The following is an 18,634-nucleotide window of genomic DNA, read 5'->3' on the forward strand; positions in this document are numbered from 1 at the left end:
ATCTCGCAGGAGGACAATGCTGTGAGCTGCCAGGATGGGGGATGCCCTGTGCATCCCGGCAGCCTCCAGAGCTCGCTCTGCCTGTTCCCAGGGGATCCCCACAGGGGCCAGCTGAGGGTTCTGCTGCAAAGCAATCCAACTAATCCAGGATCCTTTTTGGTTCTCCCTCTGAACACCGAGTCCCCTTCACCCGAGGGAGCCTGACCCTTTTTGCTCCGGGATTTTCAGGGGGCAGAGCTGGTTTGTTTTTTTGGTTTTTTGGGTTTTTTTTGAGCAGCCTCCTGGGCACGGCTGCTCCTCCAGCCCCACCGAGGCCGGGGCTGCTCTGCTCAGCCCCACGCTGGGATCTGGGGCAGGGACTGAGCCCTGCACCTGCCCATGGAGAGCAGAGCTCAGGGCTCCTCCCGGCGGGAGAAGAGCCCGGGGCTTTTCTGTGCCGGGAGCAGCCTCACACCTGGAACACCTGCGGGGGCCGCCGGGGGCTGCCCGGCTCCTTCTCCTCCGCTTCCCACAGGTTGTCGTAGCTGAGGTCGCTCTGGAAGCTCTGGAGCTCGGCGTAGTCGTGGTAGGACGTGGAGTCCAGGCAGGGGCAGGAGCCATCTGCCAGGTCATAGGAGCCGTCTGCAGGAAAACGGAATTGTATATTTACAATTGTGGTGTATTTATATATAATATAATATAATATAATATAATATAATATAATATAATATAATATAATATAATATAATTAATATAATATAATATAATATCATGATATAAATATATAATTCATACTATTATGAATATATATATTTATAAGTAATATATAATATATACACATTTAAAAAAATATATATTATTATTGTGGTAGGACATGGAGTCCTGGCAGGGGCAGGTGCCATCTGCAGGGAAACAGGGAGGAATGTTTATGTTTCTATTTTTAATATATATTAAAATAATATTTATATATTTTAGAGGTATAATATTTATATATGTTATGCATATAAATATATAATTATATAACATAAAATATTATATATACTAATTTTATAATTTATATCTAATAAATTTATAGGAGTCAGTGTCTTTTAACAGAGGAAGTCCAAAATTCTCATTAACCAAGGTGCCAGGTGAGGCAGGACAGGGCACAGGGGACAGGGCACAGGGGACAGGGGACAGAGCAGGGCCCAGCAGGATGGGGGCACAGCCCAGCTCTGCTGGGGCAGCCCGGGGGCCTCACCTGGGGGACGCAGCTCAGGGCCCAGGTGTTCCTGTGGCAGGGAGCAGATCTGGGGACAGAGGGACAGCCTGCTGAGGGTGGCACGGCTGTGCCAGCCTGGGACGCTGCCCCGCGGGCATCGGCCCCATCCCTGCTGAGCAGAGGGCACAGAGCCCTGCAGGGACCACCCCGGGCAAGACGGGACCCCAGCTTTGTTCCCCTGCACCCCCTGAGTGTCTCCAACACCCTCTGAGTGTCCCCCCGCATCCCTTGCACCCCCTGAGTGTCCCCTGCACCCCCTGAGTGTCCCCTGCATCCCCAAGTGTCCCCTGCACCCCCTGAGTGTCCCCCTGCATCCCCTGAGTGTCCCCTGCACCCCCTGAGTGTCCCCAGCACCCCCTGAGTGTCCCCCTGCATCCCCAAGTGTCCCCTGCACCCCCTGAGTGTCCCCTGCATCCCCAAGTGTCCCCTGCACCCCCTGAGTGTCCCCTGCACCCCCTGAGTGTCCCCCTGCATCCCCAAGTGTCCCCTGCACCCCCTGAGTGTCCCCTGCATCCCCAAGTGTCCCCTGCACCCCCTGAGTGTCCCCTGCACCCCCTGAGTGTCCCCCTGCATCCCCAAGTGTCCCCTGCACCCCCTGAGTGTCCCCCTGCATCCCCAAGTGTCCCCTGCATCTCCTGAGTGTCCCCAGCACCCTCTGAGTGTCCCCCTGCACCCCCTGAGTGTCCCCAGCACCCCTCGAGTATCCCCAGCATCCCTAAGTGTCCCCTGTACCCCCTGAGTGTCCCCTGCACCCCGCAGGCGAGTTCCCAGCCTCACCTCCCCCAGGTAGGAGTCCTGGGCCTGTGCCCGCAGCTGGAGCCGGCGTGAGGTGCCTGGGGTGCTGTAGATGGGGACCGTGGGCACCTCCCTGAGGTGCCCTGGCAGGGGCTGGCAGTGCCACTGCTCCAGGGACAGCTGCTGGGGACCTGGCACAGTCCCCTGGGGTGGTCCTGTCTGCCCGTGGCACTGCAGGAACTGCAACAAAACCGGCTCCAGGTTGGACCCTGGCTGTGCAGAGCTGGGAAGTGCCCACCTGGTGCTGCCCACCTGGTGCTGTCCACCCCAAATCCAGCCCCAGGTTGGACCCTGGCTGTGCAGAGCTGGGAAATGCCCACCTGGTGCTGCCCACCTGGTGCTGCCCACCCCAAATCCAGCCCCAGGTTGGACCCTGGCTGTGCAGAGCTGGGAAATGCCCACCTGGTGCTGCCCACCTGGTGCTGCCCACCCCAAATCCAGCCCCAGGTTGGAGCCCAGCTGTGCAGAGCTGGGAAGTGCCCACCTGGTGCTGCCCACCTGGTGCTGCCCACCCCAAATCCAGCCCTGCTGGCAGCACATTCAGGCCAAGGATTGCTGGTTCTGCCCTCCCCACCAGTTCTGCTCAGGTGGGACTCAGAGGCCAGGGCTCATCCCCCGTGAGGCACAGCCGTGCTGGGAGCTGGCCAGAGGTGAAGGCAGGAGGATGAAAGCAGCTCAAGGGCTGCAGAAGGCCAGGGACGAGCCTGGAGGGAAGGGGGTCACCCCAGGGTGGGGATGACTCAGGAAGCCTTTCCCTATCAGATTCTCACAGGCACAAATGTGGCCTTTACCAGGCACTCCCTTATCACAGCTGGGATTTTTTGGGGTGGCCAGAGCGGGCTCTGGCTCTGACTCATCTCCATTTTCGGGAGCCTGGCTCACGTCTCGCTCCCTGCCTTTGTCTGGTGGTTCCTGCCTCCTCCCGGGGTGGTTGTGATGTGCACCCGGTGATCAGACAGGGGGAACCTGTTCCCCTCTGCCCTGCCCCGGCCGGAGGGAACAGGGAACTCTGCTGGGCCCTGCCCCACCCTAAAGTGCAGCTCTGGAGTTTCCATCCCTCCTCAGATGGCAGGGAAGGAAATAGCCCCGGGCACAACTCCTGGAGGCAGGAGCCTGGCTGCTGAGTCAGGGCCAGCTGGAAGCAGCAGGAGCTCCTGCAGGAGGCCCCACTGGGAGCACTGGGGAAACTGGGAGTGTAGGGATCAGTGCAAAGGGGGAGCAGCTGGGCGCTGCTGAGGGCTGAATTCCCACCCAGCTCTGTCTGTTCAACCCCAAGGCAGGATGGAAACAGGGACAGGGCACTCGCAGCTCATCCCCAGGAGGGGCTGGAGTGGGGAATGGCCCTGCAAATAAAGTCCCAAATGCTGCTCATCCATGGGGGGTGATGGGGCTGACTCCTGTCTGGGCCAAGGAGGGGAATTCCTTAAGGAACAGTCACCACGGGGTTGGGAAAGTGGCATCACATTAAAACACTGATGGAGACATGCTGGAAAACCCTTGGAAGAGGAGGCTCTGTCCCATGAGGCAATAACCTCCTACTCATGGGTTGCCTCAGGAGCTGGTGCCCAAATCCCAGGGCTCTGGGAGGCATTGCTCCATCTGCCATGTGCAACCTCCCTCCCACAGCCCCTTTTCCCATGGCAATGCTTTTACACCTGCTCTGAAGCACCTGCCAGGCCCCTGTCCCTGCCAGCAGCACCAGCAGGGAAAGGTGAACCTTGCTTTTCCCAGGCAGGAGGATCCATCCCCATCCCACACCCATGCATCCAGCCTCATCCTACATCCATCCTGATCCTAAATCCATCCTGATCCCACATCCAGCCCCATCCCACACCCATCCTCATCCCACCTCCATCCCCATCCTACATCCATCCTGATCCTAAATCCATCCTGATCCCACCTCCATTTCCACCCCACACCCATCCCACATCCATCCCCATCCCACATCCATCCTGATCCCGTGCCCACCCATGCCTTACCCTGCCCAGCTCCAGCTGTGCCAGGGGGTGCTGCTGGGAGCCGTGTGCTGAGTAGGGCTCGTGGTACACCGGGGACTGCGTCTCTCCCTTGGGGTTTTCAGGGATGAGGCTGCAGAGGCTCCTCTCCGGCTCCTGGGGCAGCTGCTGCCCGCTGCTCTTGCCCTTGGATTTCCTGGCGCTGTTCCCCCTGCGCAGCTCCTGCGTGGGCAGCCCTGAGCTGGGCCAGCTGGGCTGTGCCAGGCTCTGCAAGGAGAGGACAGACCCTGGAGCTGGCTCTTCTCGGGCTGGGAATGCACATGGGCATCACTCCGGGCTCGGGAATTGCCAAGGTCCTGTCCTGGGCCCTGCCCCACAGCTCTGCCATCCCTGGGTGTGTGATTCCTGCCCTGGGGCAGAGCAAAATCCCTGCCTGGCCATCACCTCCACCCCCCTGCAGCTTTTATCCTGGGATTTCCCAGCCTTTGAACATCCTGTTTGCCCTTTTGTTATCTTTTGTAATACCCAAAAGCTCTAGTACAGGGCAGAGGACTGGGATGAGACTGGAACTGGAACTGAAACTGGGATGGGGCTGTAAATGGGACTGGGATAGGATGAGGACAGGAATGGGACTGGAACTAGGACTGGAACTGGGATCCCTCAGCAGCCTTCCCCCTGACCAAGCTGAGCCAGGACAAGCCCAGGCTGCAGGCCAGGATTTGCTCCAACCCCACAGCAAACGCTGCCAGCAGCAAAGGCAGCGTCCAGCCCCTGCCCAGGGGCTCCCCACAGGCATCCCAGGCTGCTTTTGGGGTTCACTCACATGGAGAGGCTGGGAGTAGCCAGGGGAGAGGGGCTCCTCGAGCAGCCGGCCCTCGGGGGTCAGCAGGAAGGAGTGGCCGTCGGGCAGGGAGCCGCTGGTCTGGGACAGCTGGGTCAGCGTGGTCACTCTCCCTCCGGACGCCCAGGAGTTTGTGCGGCCATCAGAGCTGAGGGATCCTCTCCCGCTGCTGGTGAACTGCACGGGGACAAGGACATCACTGGGACACAGCCCTCGAGTCCCCGGGCTCTGGACTGTGTCCCCATGGCCAGCAGCAGCCCGGTGGCTGTGCCTGGGGTGTGGGATGTGCTGGTTTTGGGATGAGAGAGGGGAATGAGGGGGTGGCCAGCAGGAAAAGGGTGCCAGGCAGCCAGCCCCATCCCAGATGGCAGATGTGTCTCTCGTTCCTGGCAGGAATCAGAGAATGTCCCAACTTGGAAGGGACCCACAGGGATCATGGAGTCCAAAACCCATCCCGTCCTTGTGCCAGTGCCTCACTGCCCAGCTCTGTCACAGGCCGTGTCCAGCCTCTGCTTTTGAAGGAATTTAATGTCATTTTTTTCCTGTACAATGCCCTGTATTAATAATTTTAATATTTAAAAAATAACAAATAATTATTTAAATAATCCCCAGGGATCAGCAGCCTTCTGGCAGCTTCGAGCAGAGCCTGCTGTGTCACCGGAGCGTCACACAGATGGGGCAACCATGGGTTCCCACGCAAAGCTCCAGCATCCCGTACCTGGCTGGGGTGTGGCGGCTTTGAGCCCACAGAGAAGCTCTCGGAGCCCGAGAGGGAGGAGTCAGCGTTTCGGAACTGGGCGGTTTTGAGGCAGTAGAGCCACTCCTGGTAGTCCTGGTAGCTGGGACAGGTCACCCGGATGGAGTTTATCAGTCGGCCTGGAAAAACATCCCCAACTGCTGATCCCGGGCTGGACCCCTCGGGAATGCCCCTGCTCCATCCCGCCCCGCATTCCACGGGATCTGGAGGTGCTGGTGCAGGGAATGCTCTGCCCTTGGTGCTGCTCTCCTGCCAGGACACAGAGCATCCCAAATTTCCCCACCGGGAGGGTGCCCCCGCAGCAACCCTGAGCCCCCCGTGGCTGTGCCAGGTCCTCCCCCCCGCCCCGTGCCGGACACCCACCTTCGATTAAAAAGGAGGTTTTGTCATTCTCCTCAAAAAGCACCTGGATGGCGTTGAGGGGGAGCTCTCCCTGCGGAGAGAGGGGCAGGGTTGGGATCACGGAGCCAGCAGAGCTCCTGTCTGTGCCATGGGGCACAGCTCTGGGGTGCAGCCTCTGCGGGCACTTGGGCAGCCAAAGTCTGCTCCTGCAGGGGGAATCCCAGCGGGATTGCTGCCTCCTGCACATCCCAGTGGGATTCCTGCTGCCTCCTGCACATCCCAGTGGGATTCCTGCTGCCTCCTGCACATCCCAATGAGACTCCTGCTGCCTCCTGCACATCTCAGCAGGATTCCTGCTGCCTCCTGCACATCCCAGTGAGATTCCTGCTGCCTCCTGCACATCCCAGCAGGATTCCTGCCCCCAGGATGGTGCTCCATCCTCCCCTTCACAGAGACACCCTCTGGATAAAGTCCCACCTCGGGAAGCTCACCAACATCCCACAGATAGCTCCAGCCCCCCCAGCAGCTCCCCCTTGCTGGTTTCCACCTCGCCCAGGGCCTTTTCCCACTGGAGGATTGGGGTGAGCCCCATGCCAGCCCCTTCCCTGCCCCACACCCTTGGCAGGGGCAGCTCCTGTGGTTGCTGTGAAGCTGCAGAACAGAACAGAACTGCGGGCAAGGGAAGAGCAGCAGCCCCGGAGGAGGCTCCCGTGCCCTGACACGCCTGTGGAAGAGCAGGTTCCTGTCACAGGCTGGTGAATCAGCCCCGGGAGCGCGGCTCCGGCACCGTGGGAAGGGAGCATCGCCTGGGAAGGGAACATCGCACGGGGCAGGTTTAGGGTTTCAAAAGAGATGAGCTCATGGGAGAGCCCAGCCCAGGCCCCTTTGCGTGGTGCCCCATTCCCAGGAGCTGCAAACAGCACATTCCCGAAACCAGGCTGTGCCTGGGGCGTGTCCCAGCTGCTGGAAAACGCCGTCCAGAGCTGCTCTGGGATGGGGAGAGCTCTGCCTGCTCATGGCCCTCCTCCCGGGAAGGAGCCTCCCGGGAGATGCTCTTCCCAGGGATAACAATAAAAGCTTTCTGCAGGATGTGGAGCCGCGTGGAGCAGGGCCCCGGAGGGTTCACGGTGCATTTCACAGCCCTGCAGCTCCGCAGGGTTGTTTGTCCCTGGCTCGGTGACTCAGGGATGCAGCAGAGCAGCAGCTCCGGGGTCACAGACAGGTCACCGCTCCTTTTGGCACATTTGTTCCAGCACAGGAGGAGCAGAGAGCTCTGAGTGAGCCATCAAACGATGCTCGAGATCACAGAATCACAGGAAGGGAAGGGCATAGAGGCCCTCGAGCACCACCGAGCCCAGCCATTAACCAGCACAGCCGTGCTCCCACGCAGCTGTGTCCCCGAGTGCCACCGGGGATGTCACTGGTTGATTTTAGGGCCATTCTGACTGCTCAGTGCCACTGCCTGCCCGTGCTGAGGCTCCAGCACTGCTCCCACAGGCAGACACAGCAAAGAAGCTGCTCTGGCATCCCTCGGGATGCTCCCTGTCCCTGCTGTCCCTTCTGCTCCCGCAGAGGGAGAATGCTGCCAGCGCTGCACCAGCAGCAGCCTCCCCTTCCCTCCTCCTCCTCCCTCCCCTCCCCTCCCGTGCCCTTCCCCACAGCAGCAGCTGCGCTGCCAGGCTGCTCCCAGCTCCAAAGTGGTCCCGTGGCACAGAGCCTGGGGGGCAAAGCCCCCTGAGGGGCACTCTGGGGCCGTGCCAGCTCCTGTCTGCAGCAGGAGGGCCGGGCTCCCTGCCAGCACAGCCTCCCTCCTCCTCCTCCTCCTCCTCCTCCTCCCAGAGACTCCTTGGCAGGCAGCTCCTTCCCCCTGGGCTGCTGGAGGAGGGTAAGGTGTTTCTCATGGGAAGGGATCTTGCACCATCCCTGAGCCTGCTCCCTGCCAGCTGGCACGGGAGGGACACCAGGAGCATGGGGAATGCAGGTGGAGAGCAGCAGGATGCTCCGAGAGGAACTCACCTTGAAACAGAGGCCACTGGGCTCCTCGGACACGATCACCAGCGTGGAGGGGTAGAGCACCAGGAGCCGGTCGTGCTGCTCCTTGGGAAGCAGACAGGGAGAGCGTTGGATCCCTGGGAACAGCCAGGGCTCAGAGCTGGAGAGCCCTGGGTTTTGTCCTGCTGACAGCAGCCTGGGGCAAGGGCTCTGGGAAGAGCTGAGCTGAGCTGTTCCCTGTGCTCAGAGATGGATTTGGGAAGGGCCAGGCTGCTTCCCTGTGTGGGAAATGGCTTTGGGAAGGGCCAGGCTGCTTCCCTGTGCTGCGAGATGGAGCCTGCACCAGTGACTCCATCCATCCATGGATCCATCCATCATCCATCCCTCCATCCATCCATCCATCCATCCATCCATCCATCCATCCATCCATCCATCCCTCCATCCCTCCATCCCTCCATCCCTCCCCAGAGCCGTGTCCTACCTGGAAGGGCAGGTGCTGGAGCTTCACCTTGGACACGCAGAGGATTTCTCCCAGGGATTCCCGCTGGGTCCCTCTCCAGTCCTGCACGGGCAGGTTCTGCACGGACCAGCGCAGCTCCTCCTTGCCCCCGGCGCTCTGCGTCCAGCCGCTCTAGGGACAGCACACACTGACCACCCAGCCTCCCCTGCCTTCAGCCACGGCCTGCCCCACCTGGGGACACGTTTTTGGTGTGACAGGAGCAGGAAAGAATAGATAAATCTGGGCAGGAGGCAGTTTTTCAGCTGGGAATGGATTGTCATTCTCCACACCGAGCATCACCTGGAAATGCCTTTCCAAGGGGGATATTTCTCTTTGACAAGTGGGGAGGGAATTAAAACACCCTCAGAGACTGGGAGAGACAATTTCTCTCTGTTTTCTAGGCTTCAGCCTCCTCCTCCCAATGTTTTGCAAGCTCTGGGTGGTTGCACAAGCACCCAAAAGCGTGAGAGCTTCTCTGAGGCAGCCCCAAGCTCTGACCCCATGGAGGTTGTGCTGCTGGTGGCACCCGTGGGTGGCAGCTCTTCCTTCCAGCACATCCCCCCTGCCAGTGGCTCTCAGACCCCTCTTGCAAGCTTTTTTTGCACCCTTTTTTCCCATCAAAGCCCCACTAAGGAAATCCACCCGTGTCTCAGCTGGGAGCCAGCAGTGGGACACAGCCGTGGGACACCCACCTGGGACAGCAAGGGCAAGGCCAGGCTCCCTCCACAGAGCTGGATCTGCTTCTCCAGGTGGTACAGCCACTGCTTCAGCTCGGCCTCGGATGGGCAGAACACCACCAGGGGGTTCAGCAGGGGCCCTGGGGGTGGGAGAGCCGGGGTGAGCGGAGCAGAGCTGGGCAGGGATGCCAGCATCCATCGGGGGTCAGCCCGCAGAGAGGCCACTCTGCACAGCCCTCCTCGGGGTGTGGGGACACCAGAGATCTGCTGCCACCTCCCTCGAGTCCTCATGGCAGAACTGCCACCCTGCACAGCCCTCCTCGGGGTGTGGGGACACCCCTGCCCCGCTGCCACCCCCCTCCAGCCCTCCCTGCCCCACTTTTGTCACACCAGCCTTCCCAGACTGCTCCAGCCCCTTCTCAGACACACCAAGCCCTGACCACCAGGCACTTTTTAACCCCGAACTGGGCCAAGAACAAATCCCAAAGTCAGCCCAAAAGCCAAGCCTGACCTCCAGAGGTGGATTTCAGCTTTCAAACCCCCCCAGCAGTTCGTAGGAAGCCTCTCTGTGGGCAGGGACTGTCCCAAGGTGCTGCTCCCTCAGCAGAAAGCCCCGTGTTATCTCCCAGTTGCAGCTTGGCTCTCCAGATGGAGAACACCAGTAGCTTTCTGACACTGCTTATTTATTGCCTCACCAAATCTAACCCGTGCCAGCCAAGCTGAGGATGACTCCAGACATCCCCTCAGAGGGAGGGACAGCCCTGCAGCTTGTTGATTTTAGAGTTTCCAGCTCTCAGTAGTCTCAGGGCATGAGCACAGCCTCCCACACCCTCTGCTACCTGCTCCCAACACAGCCTGCTGAGGGCAATAACCATTCCTGGAAGGATGCAGAGTGGATGTTGTGATTAATAATTTACCACTCGGCCCATATTAAACCCTGCTTGCTGCAGGCTCAGAAGGATCTGCCTCCGTGGGACTTGGAGGTACCCAGATAAGCCCACACAGGACTTTGACCTTCTGTGGTACCTTTAGTGCCCTAATTCCTGCATTATTTGTAAACAACGTTTCACTGAGCCTTTGAAGTGTGTCTGTCTTGCAGGAAATGCAGGGTAAACAAAGCTGAGGTGGGGAGCCAGGGCAGAGACTCCTGAGTGACTCCAAACCCATGACAGCAATTTGGTGTCATGCATTTTCTGGGCATCCACGTGTCTGTGGCTCTGGAGCTCTCCTGTTTCCTCTTCCCTCGGTTTCCCAGTGTGATGCTGCTCTCGGGGCATTCCCTGGGCATCCACACCAATTATAAATGCAAATTAAAGCCAGCAGGAATCGTGCTGCCAGGGCACGACCCTCACCCCTGGGCACACCCCGAGGGCATCACCCATTGCCACATCCAAACAGGGCCCAGAAGGAAGAGAAAATGAGGAAAGGAACTCCCAGCACACGCCTGGGACTGCGGCAGGAGCTCTGGGGGTGCTCCCCGGGGCTGGGATGGGGAGCAGACCCATCCCAGTCTCCCTCCCCCGGCTCCCTGAGCCCAGCAGCCCCACAGACCCACCTGAGATGTGGAAAGCGTGGTCCTGCTGCCCGGGGCTCTGCCCAGCCCCCAGCTCACGCACCTCCAGCTCCTTCAGAGGCAGCAGCCCCTGGGGAAGGAGAGCAGGGGTTACTTTGGGCTCCATCCTGCAGCAGGCCTCTGCCACGCTGAGGAGTATCTTTATATTCCACAGGGTTTTTTCTCTTTCCGTTTCAAGAGAAACCTCAGCAAAATAATGGGGATTTAACAGGAGAAAGGCAGAAAATGGGACTGGCCCTAAAGGAAAATTGAGCTGTCCAGTTCCCAGACTCTGCATGCTCGGATTCCCACTCTGCCAAAGCCCAGGCACAGGTGACAACTTCGTCCTCCCTCTTCTGGGCTCCCTAAACAACCTCCATAAAAGATGCTAATGGCTCTAATGCCTTTGGGCACATTAATTCCTTGTTAATTCCTCCACAATTAATAAACTCAGGAGCTGTTTCTAAAGGAGTCAGGAGAGTTGAGATGTTGTTTGTCTCCTGACATGGGAATTTTCAGTTGAAGGCTGCCTTGGGGGTGACTGGAGACATTTTCCTGATGTTTTACATCAACCTCAAGTCACCTAAAGGCTAATTAATAATTTCTAAGAGGAACTAATTTTACAATCACCTCCCAAACATGCTCAGTTTTAGTTCCTCAGTTGTGTGGAGGAAGAGAACATTCAGGGCTTGTTGTTTCACAGCTGTGGCTGTTTGGCTGTGGTGCAGAACAGTTCATTCATTATTTGCAACTCCCCAGCACCACCAGGTTAAAAGATTCATGAGTGGTTTGCCAGCAGAGCTCCCCGAGGCTCAGCTTTCTCTTCCCGCCTTCTCCCACAGAATAATTAATGCTGGGAAAGCCCATCCTGCAGATGGAGAACTCCCCCTAGACCCCCATGGGCACCAAGGCCGGGGGGATTTGGGCTTTCCCAAGGCTCGGCCCCCCATGCCTGCTGCTCAGCACAAAGGTGGCTCCAGGTCACCTCCCACCTGCTCCTGCCTGTCCCTGGGCACCTTCACCCCTGGCCCAGGTGACCCTGAGCTGCTCTGGGGACAGGCTTTGGGACAAAACACCCTTTTGTAGTTTGGCATTCCTGGGAAGGGACTTGGGGACATCTGCCGGAGTTTGCCTGCCCGGTGCCCCCAGCGTGGCCACAGTGCCCAAAGCCCAGCTTGCCCAGGGGAGGCCCTACCTGGTAGGTGAGGCCGTTGGGACCCGTGGACTGGAAGTACAGGTAGGACTGGAACAGCTCCAGGAAGCAGCTGTTGACCTCCTGCAGAAGGCAGCATTTGGGTTATCTCAGGACATCTTTGGGGTTATCTCAGGACACCTCCCAGCCTCCCTCTGCATCCCAGGCATGGAAAAGCTTTTCCAGGGGCCACATCTGTGCTGATGGAAGTGTCCCAGGTGCCCACAGGGATGGGAGCAGGTGGGCATCACGTGGCAGTGCCCAGAGCAGCCCAGGGAATTCTCCATGATCCCATTTCCCAGAATTACTCTTCCCTTCCCAATTACTCCACGTCCCTGGGCACAGAAACCCCCACAAAGAGGTGCCTCAGGTTTACCTGGCAGTGCTGGAACTTAAACTTGACCTTGGAGTAATAAATCATTTTGCCCAAATTCCTGACAACCGTTTTCCTTCGGCCCTTCTTGAACAGGCTGGGGAACCTCTGGTCCAAGTTTTCCTTCTGATTTTCCTGCTTCTGGATAATCTGTACCGAGGGAAAAGCAGATCAGAGCTGGAGGAGGAGACATTCCCAGAACATCTTCCCAGCAGGGATTCCTGGGAAAGGCGCCCTGGGCAGGTGCCCAGGATGGGCTGTTTGTTGTTGGGTCTCCTTGCCAACGTGGGGCTGGGGCTCGGTTGCTGCTGGGAGCCTGTGAGGAGATCCTAACCTAAAGCTGGGGCTCCTGGGCTGGAAAAGGGGGGGCAGAAGCACATTTCACTTTCAGGGTGCCCCAGCTCCACAGAAAAACCATCCCAGTACGCCCTGAGCATACCTTCCATGGAGGGGAGTGGAAAGGTTTCCTCTGCCCTGGTTCCACCTGGATCCCTCAGCTCTCCCAGCTCGGGTCCCACTCAGATCCCTCGCTTTCTCTGGGTTCTGGCTGGCAGACAGTTTTGGGGCAGAGCCACAAAAGCAGCTGCAAGGCAGATTTTTCCTGCAAAAAGCCTGGAAAAGCTACAGGAAGCACCACAGGAGAGCCAGGGCTGAGGAGAGGAGGCAGCACTTGGGGCTGGGGGCTTCCCTGATTTCCTGGTTCTATGGGAATTCTTCCTTCCGTGCAGGAGCATAACCTCACACCCCTCACTTCTCCCCACCCGGGGGATAAAGGTCTTCCTGCTGTTTTTCTGGGAAGAACCCTTGGGTTCCTGGGGGCTGGCTGGTGACCTTGGGAGGAGGGAAGGGCACTGAGCCCTGATCCCCTCAGCTCCACACCCGCCTGCACCTGAGCTTGGTTGGGCACATCCAGGCTCTGGGAATTCATTCCAAGCCAAAACTGGCTGGGCCAGGGGAGGTTTGCAGTGGTTCCCTGGGGTTCAGCAGGGCTGGTGACACTCTCAGCATGTCCCCATTCCTGCTGTGCCCGTTCCTGACCCCATTCCCGATCCTGTTCCCGCTGGGCTGTGCCAGGACAGCTGCGTGTGCCCGTGATGGATGAGGATGAGGACCCGCTCCACGGACACCCAGCTCTGTCCTGCGGGGCCCCTCTGTGACTCAGCCCTCTGGCATGGGGTCAGCCTGCTCCAGACAGCCCAGGAAACTGGGAATGGGGCTGGGAATGGAGCTGGGGAATGGGAATGGGAATGGAGCTGGGGAACTGGGAATGAAGGGGGAATGGAGCTGGGAATGAAAATGGGAATGGAGCTGGGGAACTGGGAATGGAGCCAAAAGTGGTCAGGACCCTTTCACCTGCAGAGCACAGGGCTCCTTCCAGGGCCTCGCTGAATTTGGAGTGTTGTTTTTAAGACATGAGTTTCCTGCTGAAATCCTCCCTCCAATTTCCCAGCTATGGAACAGAATTTAGGGAACACACTGCATGCCCAGTAAATGTCTCACTGGGGCAGCTCAGCGTAGGAAAAATGGTATTTGTGTCACAAATGCAGAGCAAAGAGCAGCTGGTCACAGGTACAGCAATAACAAAACACAGGATAAGGGCACCAGCAGCACCTGGGAGTGGGGAGAGGGTGAAGTGATAAAATCATGGGCTTGGAGATAAGGAACAGCACCAGCCACCAGCTGCCAGGGCACTGCTGCTGCAGCCAAATTTCCCAGGAATGAACAAGGCACTGAGAAGAAAAAGCAGTCTGGGAGCTGGGAATGCAGCAGCAGCGTTGGGAAAGAGCTTCCAGAGGGATCCTCCCGCGGGCAGGAGGGAGAGGGAGAGGGAGAGCTTCCACAGCCACTCGTGTGGCAAGGAACAAATGGAATATTTCCCTCACCCAAGCAAGCCTGGGAGGGGTGGCAGTGAGCTTGAGGAGATGGATGTAATGGCTGAGCACAGGAGCAGCTCCAAGGCCGTGGAAAAACGGGATCACACCCCTGCAATCTGCTGCCCTTCCAGCTCCCACACCATGGGGATGCCAAAGCTAAAGGGGTCTGGCGTTTTCCTCCCCTCCGGAATCCTCCCCAGCCTGGGCTGTGCGCCCTCTTCCAGCCCCATCCCGGCCATTCCCGTTATCCCAGCGCTCCCGCTGGCTCCCAGGCACCGCCGATCCTTGCAAACCCGGTTCCTCCCGAGGTGCAAGTGCCCTGACATGTTCTCATCCTACAGGTAGAACGGGTTACTCATTAACTGCTCGGCCCCTGCAGCCCCCGAGCCCCGCGGTGAATCAGCAGCAGGAAGAGCTCAGCTCGCAGCGGGAGCCCCGGGGCTCCGGGAGCTGCTGTTTCATGGGAAAAACACCAAATGAGCGGCTCTTGGGGCACATCCTCCCCCCGGCTGTCACTGGGAGCTGTGGGAATCAGGGCAGGGGCTGCTGGGGGTGCCAGACGGTGCAGGGATGTCACCTGCCCCGGTCCCAGGTGGCCTGTCATGGTCCGGAGTGGGCGATGCCATCTCCTCTGAGGTTGCCCTGTGCTGGCAGCTCGGCTCTGAGCCAGCCCTGCAGCTGCTGCTGCTGCCAAAAACGCAGCAGGGAGAGAGGGGCAAAGCCCAGGCTTCCTCCAGGCCACACAGGGAGCTTGTGGCTGAGCCCGGAGTTTGCATCCCCTCTGTCCCAGGCGAGGGTAAAGGCTGAAAACCTGCTCCACCCTCCTTCCTTCCATCCCTGGAGAGATCCGGCACTCCCTGGGGTTCCCAGATGAGCATCTCCCAGTGACCTCTGCCAGGATTCCTTCCCCAGGACCCACTGACTCTGACAGCTCATCCTGCTTCCCCAGGGAAGAATCCAGGATCCAGCTGGGGCCTGGTTTTTGCTGCCTGATCCTTTTGGATCCAGCTGATTCCCACAGGGAGCCTTCCCTGCAATTCCCTCTGCCTAGCACTGAGGCTGTGCCTCAGTTTCCCCTTCCCCACGTGCACACAGCCGGGATTGATGAACGTCCAGCACAGCCCAAATGCTCCCAAAATTCCACCCACACCCTTGGCCCACCCAGTGGGACCCACCAAACCCTCGGGGGCTGCTGGCTCCCCTCTGCTTTCCCCAGCAGCGCTGGAACGGGGCCATGAGGCCACAAGGCTGGGCCGTGCCCGGGGCAGCCCTGCCCTTCCTGATTCCCTTCCCAGGCTCCTGGCTAATCCGCTCCTGCTCCGTCTCACTGAGGCGTGGGAATGAATCATCCCACCTGCCAAAGCTCGCTCGGGTTTTCCCTTCCCTCACAGGCCAACCAGAAACAAAAGAACCGAGAGGAAAGGTGTGGGGGACATGTCCCCATGTCCCCATGTCCCTGCTGGGCTCCCAGCAGCACCCTCCACCAGGGTCCCCTCCACACCTGTGCAGGGACCCAGCTGCTGGGAGGGGCTCATCCCTTCCTGGGATCTCCTCGGGACAGGGCTGCTGCTGCTGCCCCCAGACCCAAACACAACGTCCCTCCCAAATGCTGTGCTCGGGGTGGGTGGGAATAAAACCCCTGGAGCAGTGGGGAGGGGGTTGGAGGTGTTGGACTTGCCTTGGCTGGAATATACTGCAGGATTTTGTCCGTGGTCGTGTCTCTCTCCTGGCCTCCATCTATCCCAAAGAAGCTGGGCAGCTTTTTCTTGCCATTTTGTCTACAGAGGGAAGGGGGAAAAAATCCCAAAAGACACATGGAAACACAGATCCAGGCTGAGGCATGGTGAATCCTGCCCAGAAATAAGGAAGCCACGACACCAAGAAAGCAATTTGTCACAAGCTTTCGAGTCATCCCAGCCCAGCCAGGGCTGACAAAGACTGGGAGAACTGGAATGGGATTTTGCTGCATTTGTTGGGGTTTTTCTGCTTTTTTACAGCTCTTTGCTCAGCCAAATGATCATCTTTGCTCATCTGTGCCCCCAAATGAGCACAGGGCCCGAATGTTCCATGGCAGAACACAAAAACCAAACCCAGCTCCTGCAGAGCCCCTGGAGTGGAGATGGATCCACACAGATCCACAGACAGATATTCACAGGGAGGGCTCATTTCTGCCTTGGTGGCTTCCCTCTCCCTTCCCTCCCACTCCCAGTTTCTCCCTGGGTGCACACCAGTCCCAGGCAGCCACTGGTGCTGCTGGGAAGTGCTGGGACTTCCTCAGATTGCAGCAGAAAACCAGGATAATCCCCACGGAGCATGGGAAGCTGGGAGTCAGTGGGACAGGAGGAGCTCTGGGGCTTGGCTGCTCCACCACAGCACCCTGATGTGAGATCCCCAGAGCCCAAATACCCCAAGGGATCCCCTCTCCTTTACCCCAAACTCCTGAGGGATCCCCTTTTACCCCAGACACCCCAAGGGATCCCCTCTCTTTAACCCCAAACTCCTGAGGGATCCCCTCTCTTTTACCCCAAACACCCCAAGGGATCCCCTCTCTTTTACCCCACAGGAACTCCTCAGGCTCCTACAGGTTTGTTCCTGATTTCTGGCAGCACAGGACACCAAGGGGCAGTTCAGGGTCTCCTTTCAATCAGAAACCCCTCAGCCTGGCAGAGTCTTGGGGGTTTTTGGCACAGCCCTGACACTGAACCCAACACAGACAGGTTAATGAGGAATCACCTGGTTCCCTCCAGAGCTCTTTTCCAGCTTTGGCCGTGCTGATGGGAGCAGTGGGAAAGCTGGGAAGCTGCAGTGCATTCCCTGGCTGTCCCTATTTTGGGACAGCCACCCATGGCCATGGTACCTGAGCTCTGCCCTGGCCAGCCCAGCACCCAAATCCCCAAAGGATTTCACGGAGATTTTCTGCTGCTCCTCCTTTGGGTTTACAAACACAACTCCTACGGCGGGGTGCTGGGATTTGGGGCTTTTTCCCTAAAGCCTGAGGAGTGGGAATGCTGTTTTCTCACAACAGTACCACAACTGTGAATAAGAACACTCACAAGTGAAAACAGGGAATATCAGGTGTTCTGCACCCTGTCCCGCCGGGGGAAGCTTAATTACCCAAACAAAAATTAACTCAGCGGCTCTTCTCCCGAGGGCTGGCGTTCCCTGCCGGCTGAGAATTCCATCCCAGGCACTCGGGGCGAGCTGGTCCCGGGGTCCGGCAGTGCCCAGCACCCCCAAAACCTCCGGGAAATAGGAAATCCCCGCCGGGAGAGATCCCGCAGGAGATCCAGCCCCGCTCCCGCATCCCAGAGCCGGAGGGGGTTACTCACTCCTTCTTCAGCGAGGGTTTCCTTCGGAAGGAGCTCCTGAAGCCGCCGGGAGCCTGCGGGACGCAGGCGATGTTCCCCATGCCGGGATCGCTGCGGGATCGCTCCCGGCCGCTCCTCTCCGCCCGCCGGGACTCGAGTGGGTGTGGGCAGAGCCCAAAGCCGATCCTGCCCCTCGCTCCCGCCCCGCGGGCTGGGAGGGGCGGGCCAGGTACCTGTTCCTGGGAATTCACCCCGAGCCACCGGCATTCCCGAGCCGGGAGCTGCGGCCGCCGGGAAACTCATCCTGGAGCGTTTTCCCAAATGGAATTCGTCCCAGAAACCCATCCCGCAGTGTTTTCCCAAAAGGAATTCTGCCCAGAAACCCATCCTGGAGTGTTCTCCCAAAAGGAATTCTGCCCAGAAACCCATCCCGCAGCGTTTTCCCAAATGGAATTCGACCACCACACCGGTGGAGATAAGGATGCAGTGAGATAAAGTTGGTGGTTGTTGTTTAAGCATTAACAAAAATCCCTGGGGTTGAAGGGTTCCAAAGGGTTCCCCCTTCCCAGTGGGGTTAACGATATAGAAATAAATGGGGAAAAAAAAATCAAACAGGACACTAATCAAAATCTAGGAATGGTAGGAAATGGTTCGAGCAAAGAGCAAAAGGAGATATGCATGAGCAGCAAAATATATTTGTAGAAGAAATGCTTTAAAAGGAAGCAAACTGATGATTTCTGACCGTGCTGTGAGTGCCTCACTGCATGGAAATATAAACAATAAAAATGAGAAGTTAATGACAAAAGGTAAATGCAGACTCAATATTTCTGTGCTGAAAAAAAACCCCAAAAAAACCAGGAATTACACCCATAGGAAACGAGAAACCCTTTTTATTTTCAGGTGGCTGCTAAGAAGTAAACACAAAATGAATGCTCTGGATCAAAGAATAGAGAGAATTCACGTCAGAAAGTTTGAAAGAGCTGAACACAAAGGGCTTGAGTCACTGTTGCAATTCAGTCTAGCAGGACCACGGAATTTGCAAAGAAATTGCATAATTTAACAGGGATATCAGTGTTTCCATGGGTAAAAAACCACCCCGGTAATTATGGGGTTGCCAGTTGACAGTAATTCCTGGGAAAATGATGTAACAGCTGTGAGGGAGTTGGATTAACTTTGAGAATTACAGGAGGAGAATATAATTAATACAAATCAACACGGGGCTGTGGAAATCAGATCT

At 57.9% G+C, this 18,634-nt stretch overlaps 1 protein-coding gene across 1 annotated transcript; it reads right to left on the reverse strand.

Annotated features, from left to right (window-relative positions):
- Positions 1-448: 448 nt before the first annotated feature.
- PLEKHN1 (pleckstrin homology domain containing N1) lies at positions 449-17,644 on the reverse strand. The gene is made up of 15 exons (XM_068212788.1): positions 17,419-17,644; positions 15,768-15,867; positions 12,219-12,365; positions 11,846-11,926; positions 10,654-10,741; positions 9,114-9,238; positions 8,404-8,553; positions 7,947-8,027; positions 5,952-6,021; positions 5,550-5,707; positions 4,814-5,008; positions 4,015-4,257; positions 2,018-2,215; positions 1,220-1,268; positions 449-621 (listed from the first exon to the last, which is right to left on the reverse strand). Exons 1-15 carry the CDS (start codon positions 17,496-17,498, stop codon positions 449-451), a joined length of 1,938 nt encoding a protein of 645 aa, XP_068068889.1. The 5' UTR covers positions 17,499-17,644.
- Between the last annotated feature and the right edge of the window lie 990 nt (positions 17,645-18,634).

Source organism: Anomalospiza imberbis, chromosome 23 (assembly GCF_031753505.1).
Source record: "Anomalospiza imberbis isolate Cuckoo-Finch-1a 21T00152 chromosome 23, ASM3175350v1, whole genome shotgun sequence".
NCBI lineage: Eukaryota > Metazoa > Chordata > Aves > Passeriformes > Viduidae > Anomalospiza > Anomalospiza imberbis.

What these genes read in the sequence shown, in the direction of transcription:
- PLEKHN1 (XM_068212788.1), bottom strand. Translation starts at nt 17,498, where the DNA reads ATGGGGAACATCGCCTGCGTCCCGCAGGCTCCCGGCGGCTTCAGGAGC. An exon ending in AGCCGCCACACCCCAGCCAG is followed by an intron (nt 5,009 to 5,549) that starts GTACGGGATGCT and finishes GTCCCCGTGCAG; the next exon opens with TTCACCAGCAGCGGGAGAGG. An exon ending in CACAGCTGGAGCTGGGCAGG is followed by an intron (nt 2,216 to 4,014) that starts GTAAGGCATGGG and finishes GTTTTGTTGCAG; the next exon opens with TTCCTGCAGTGCCACGGGCA.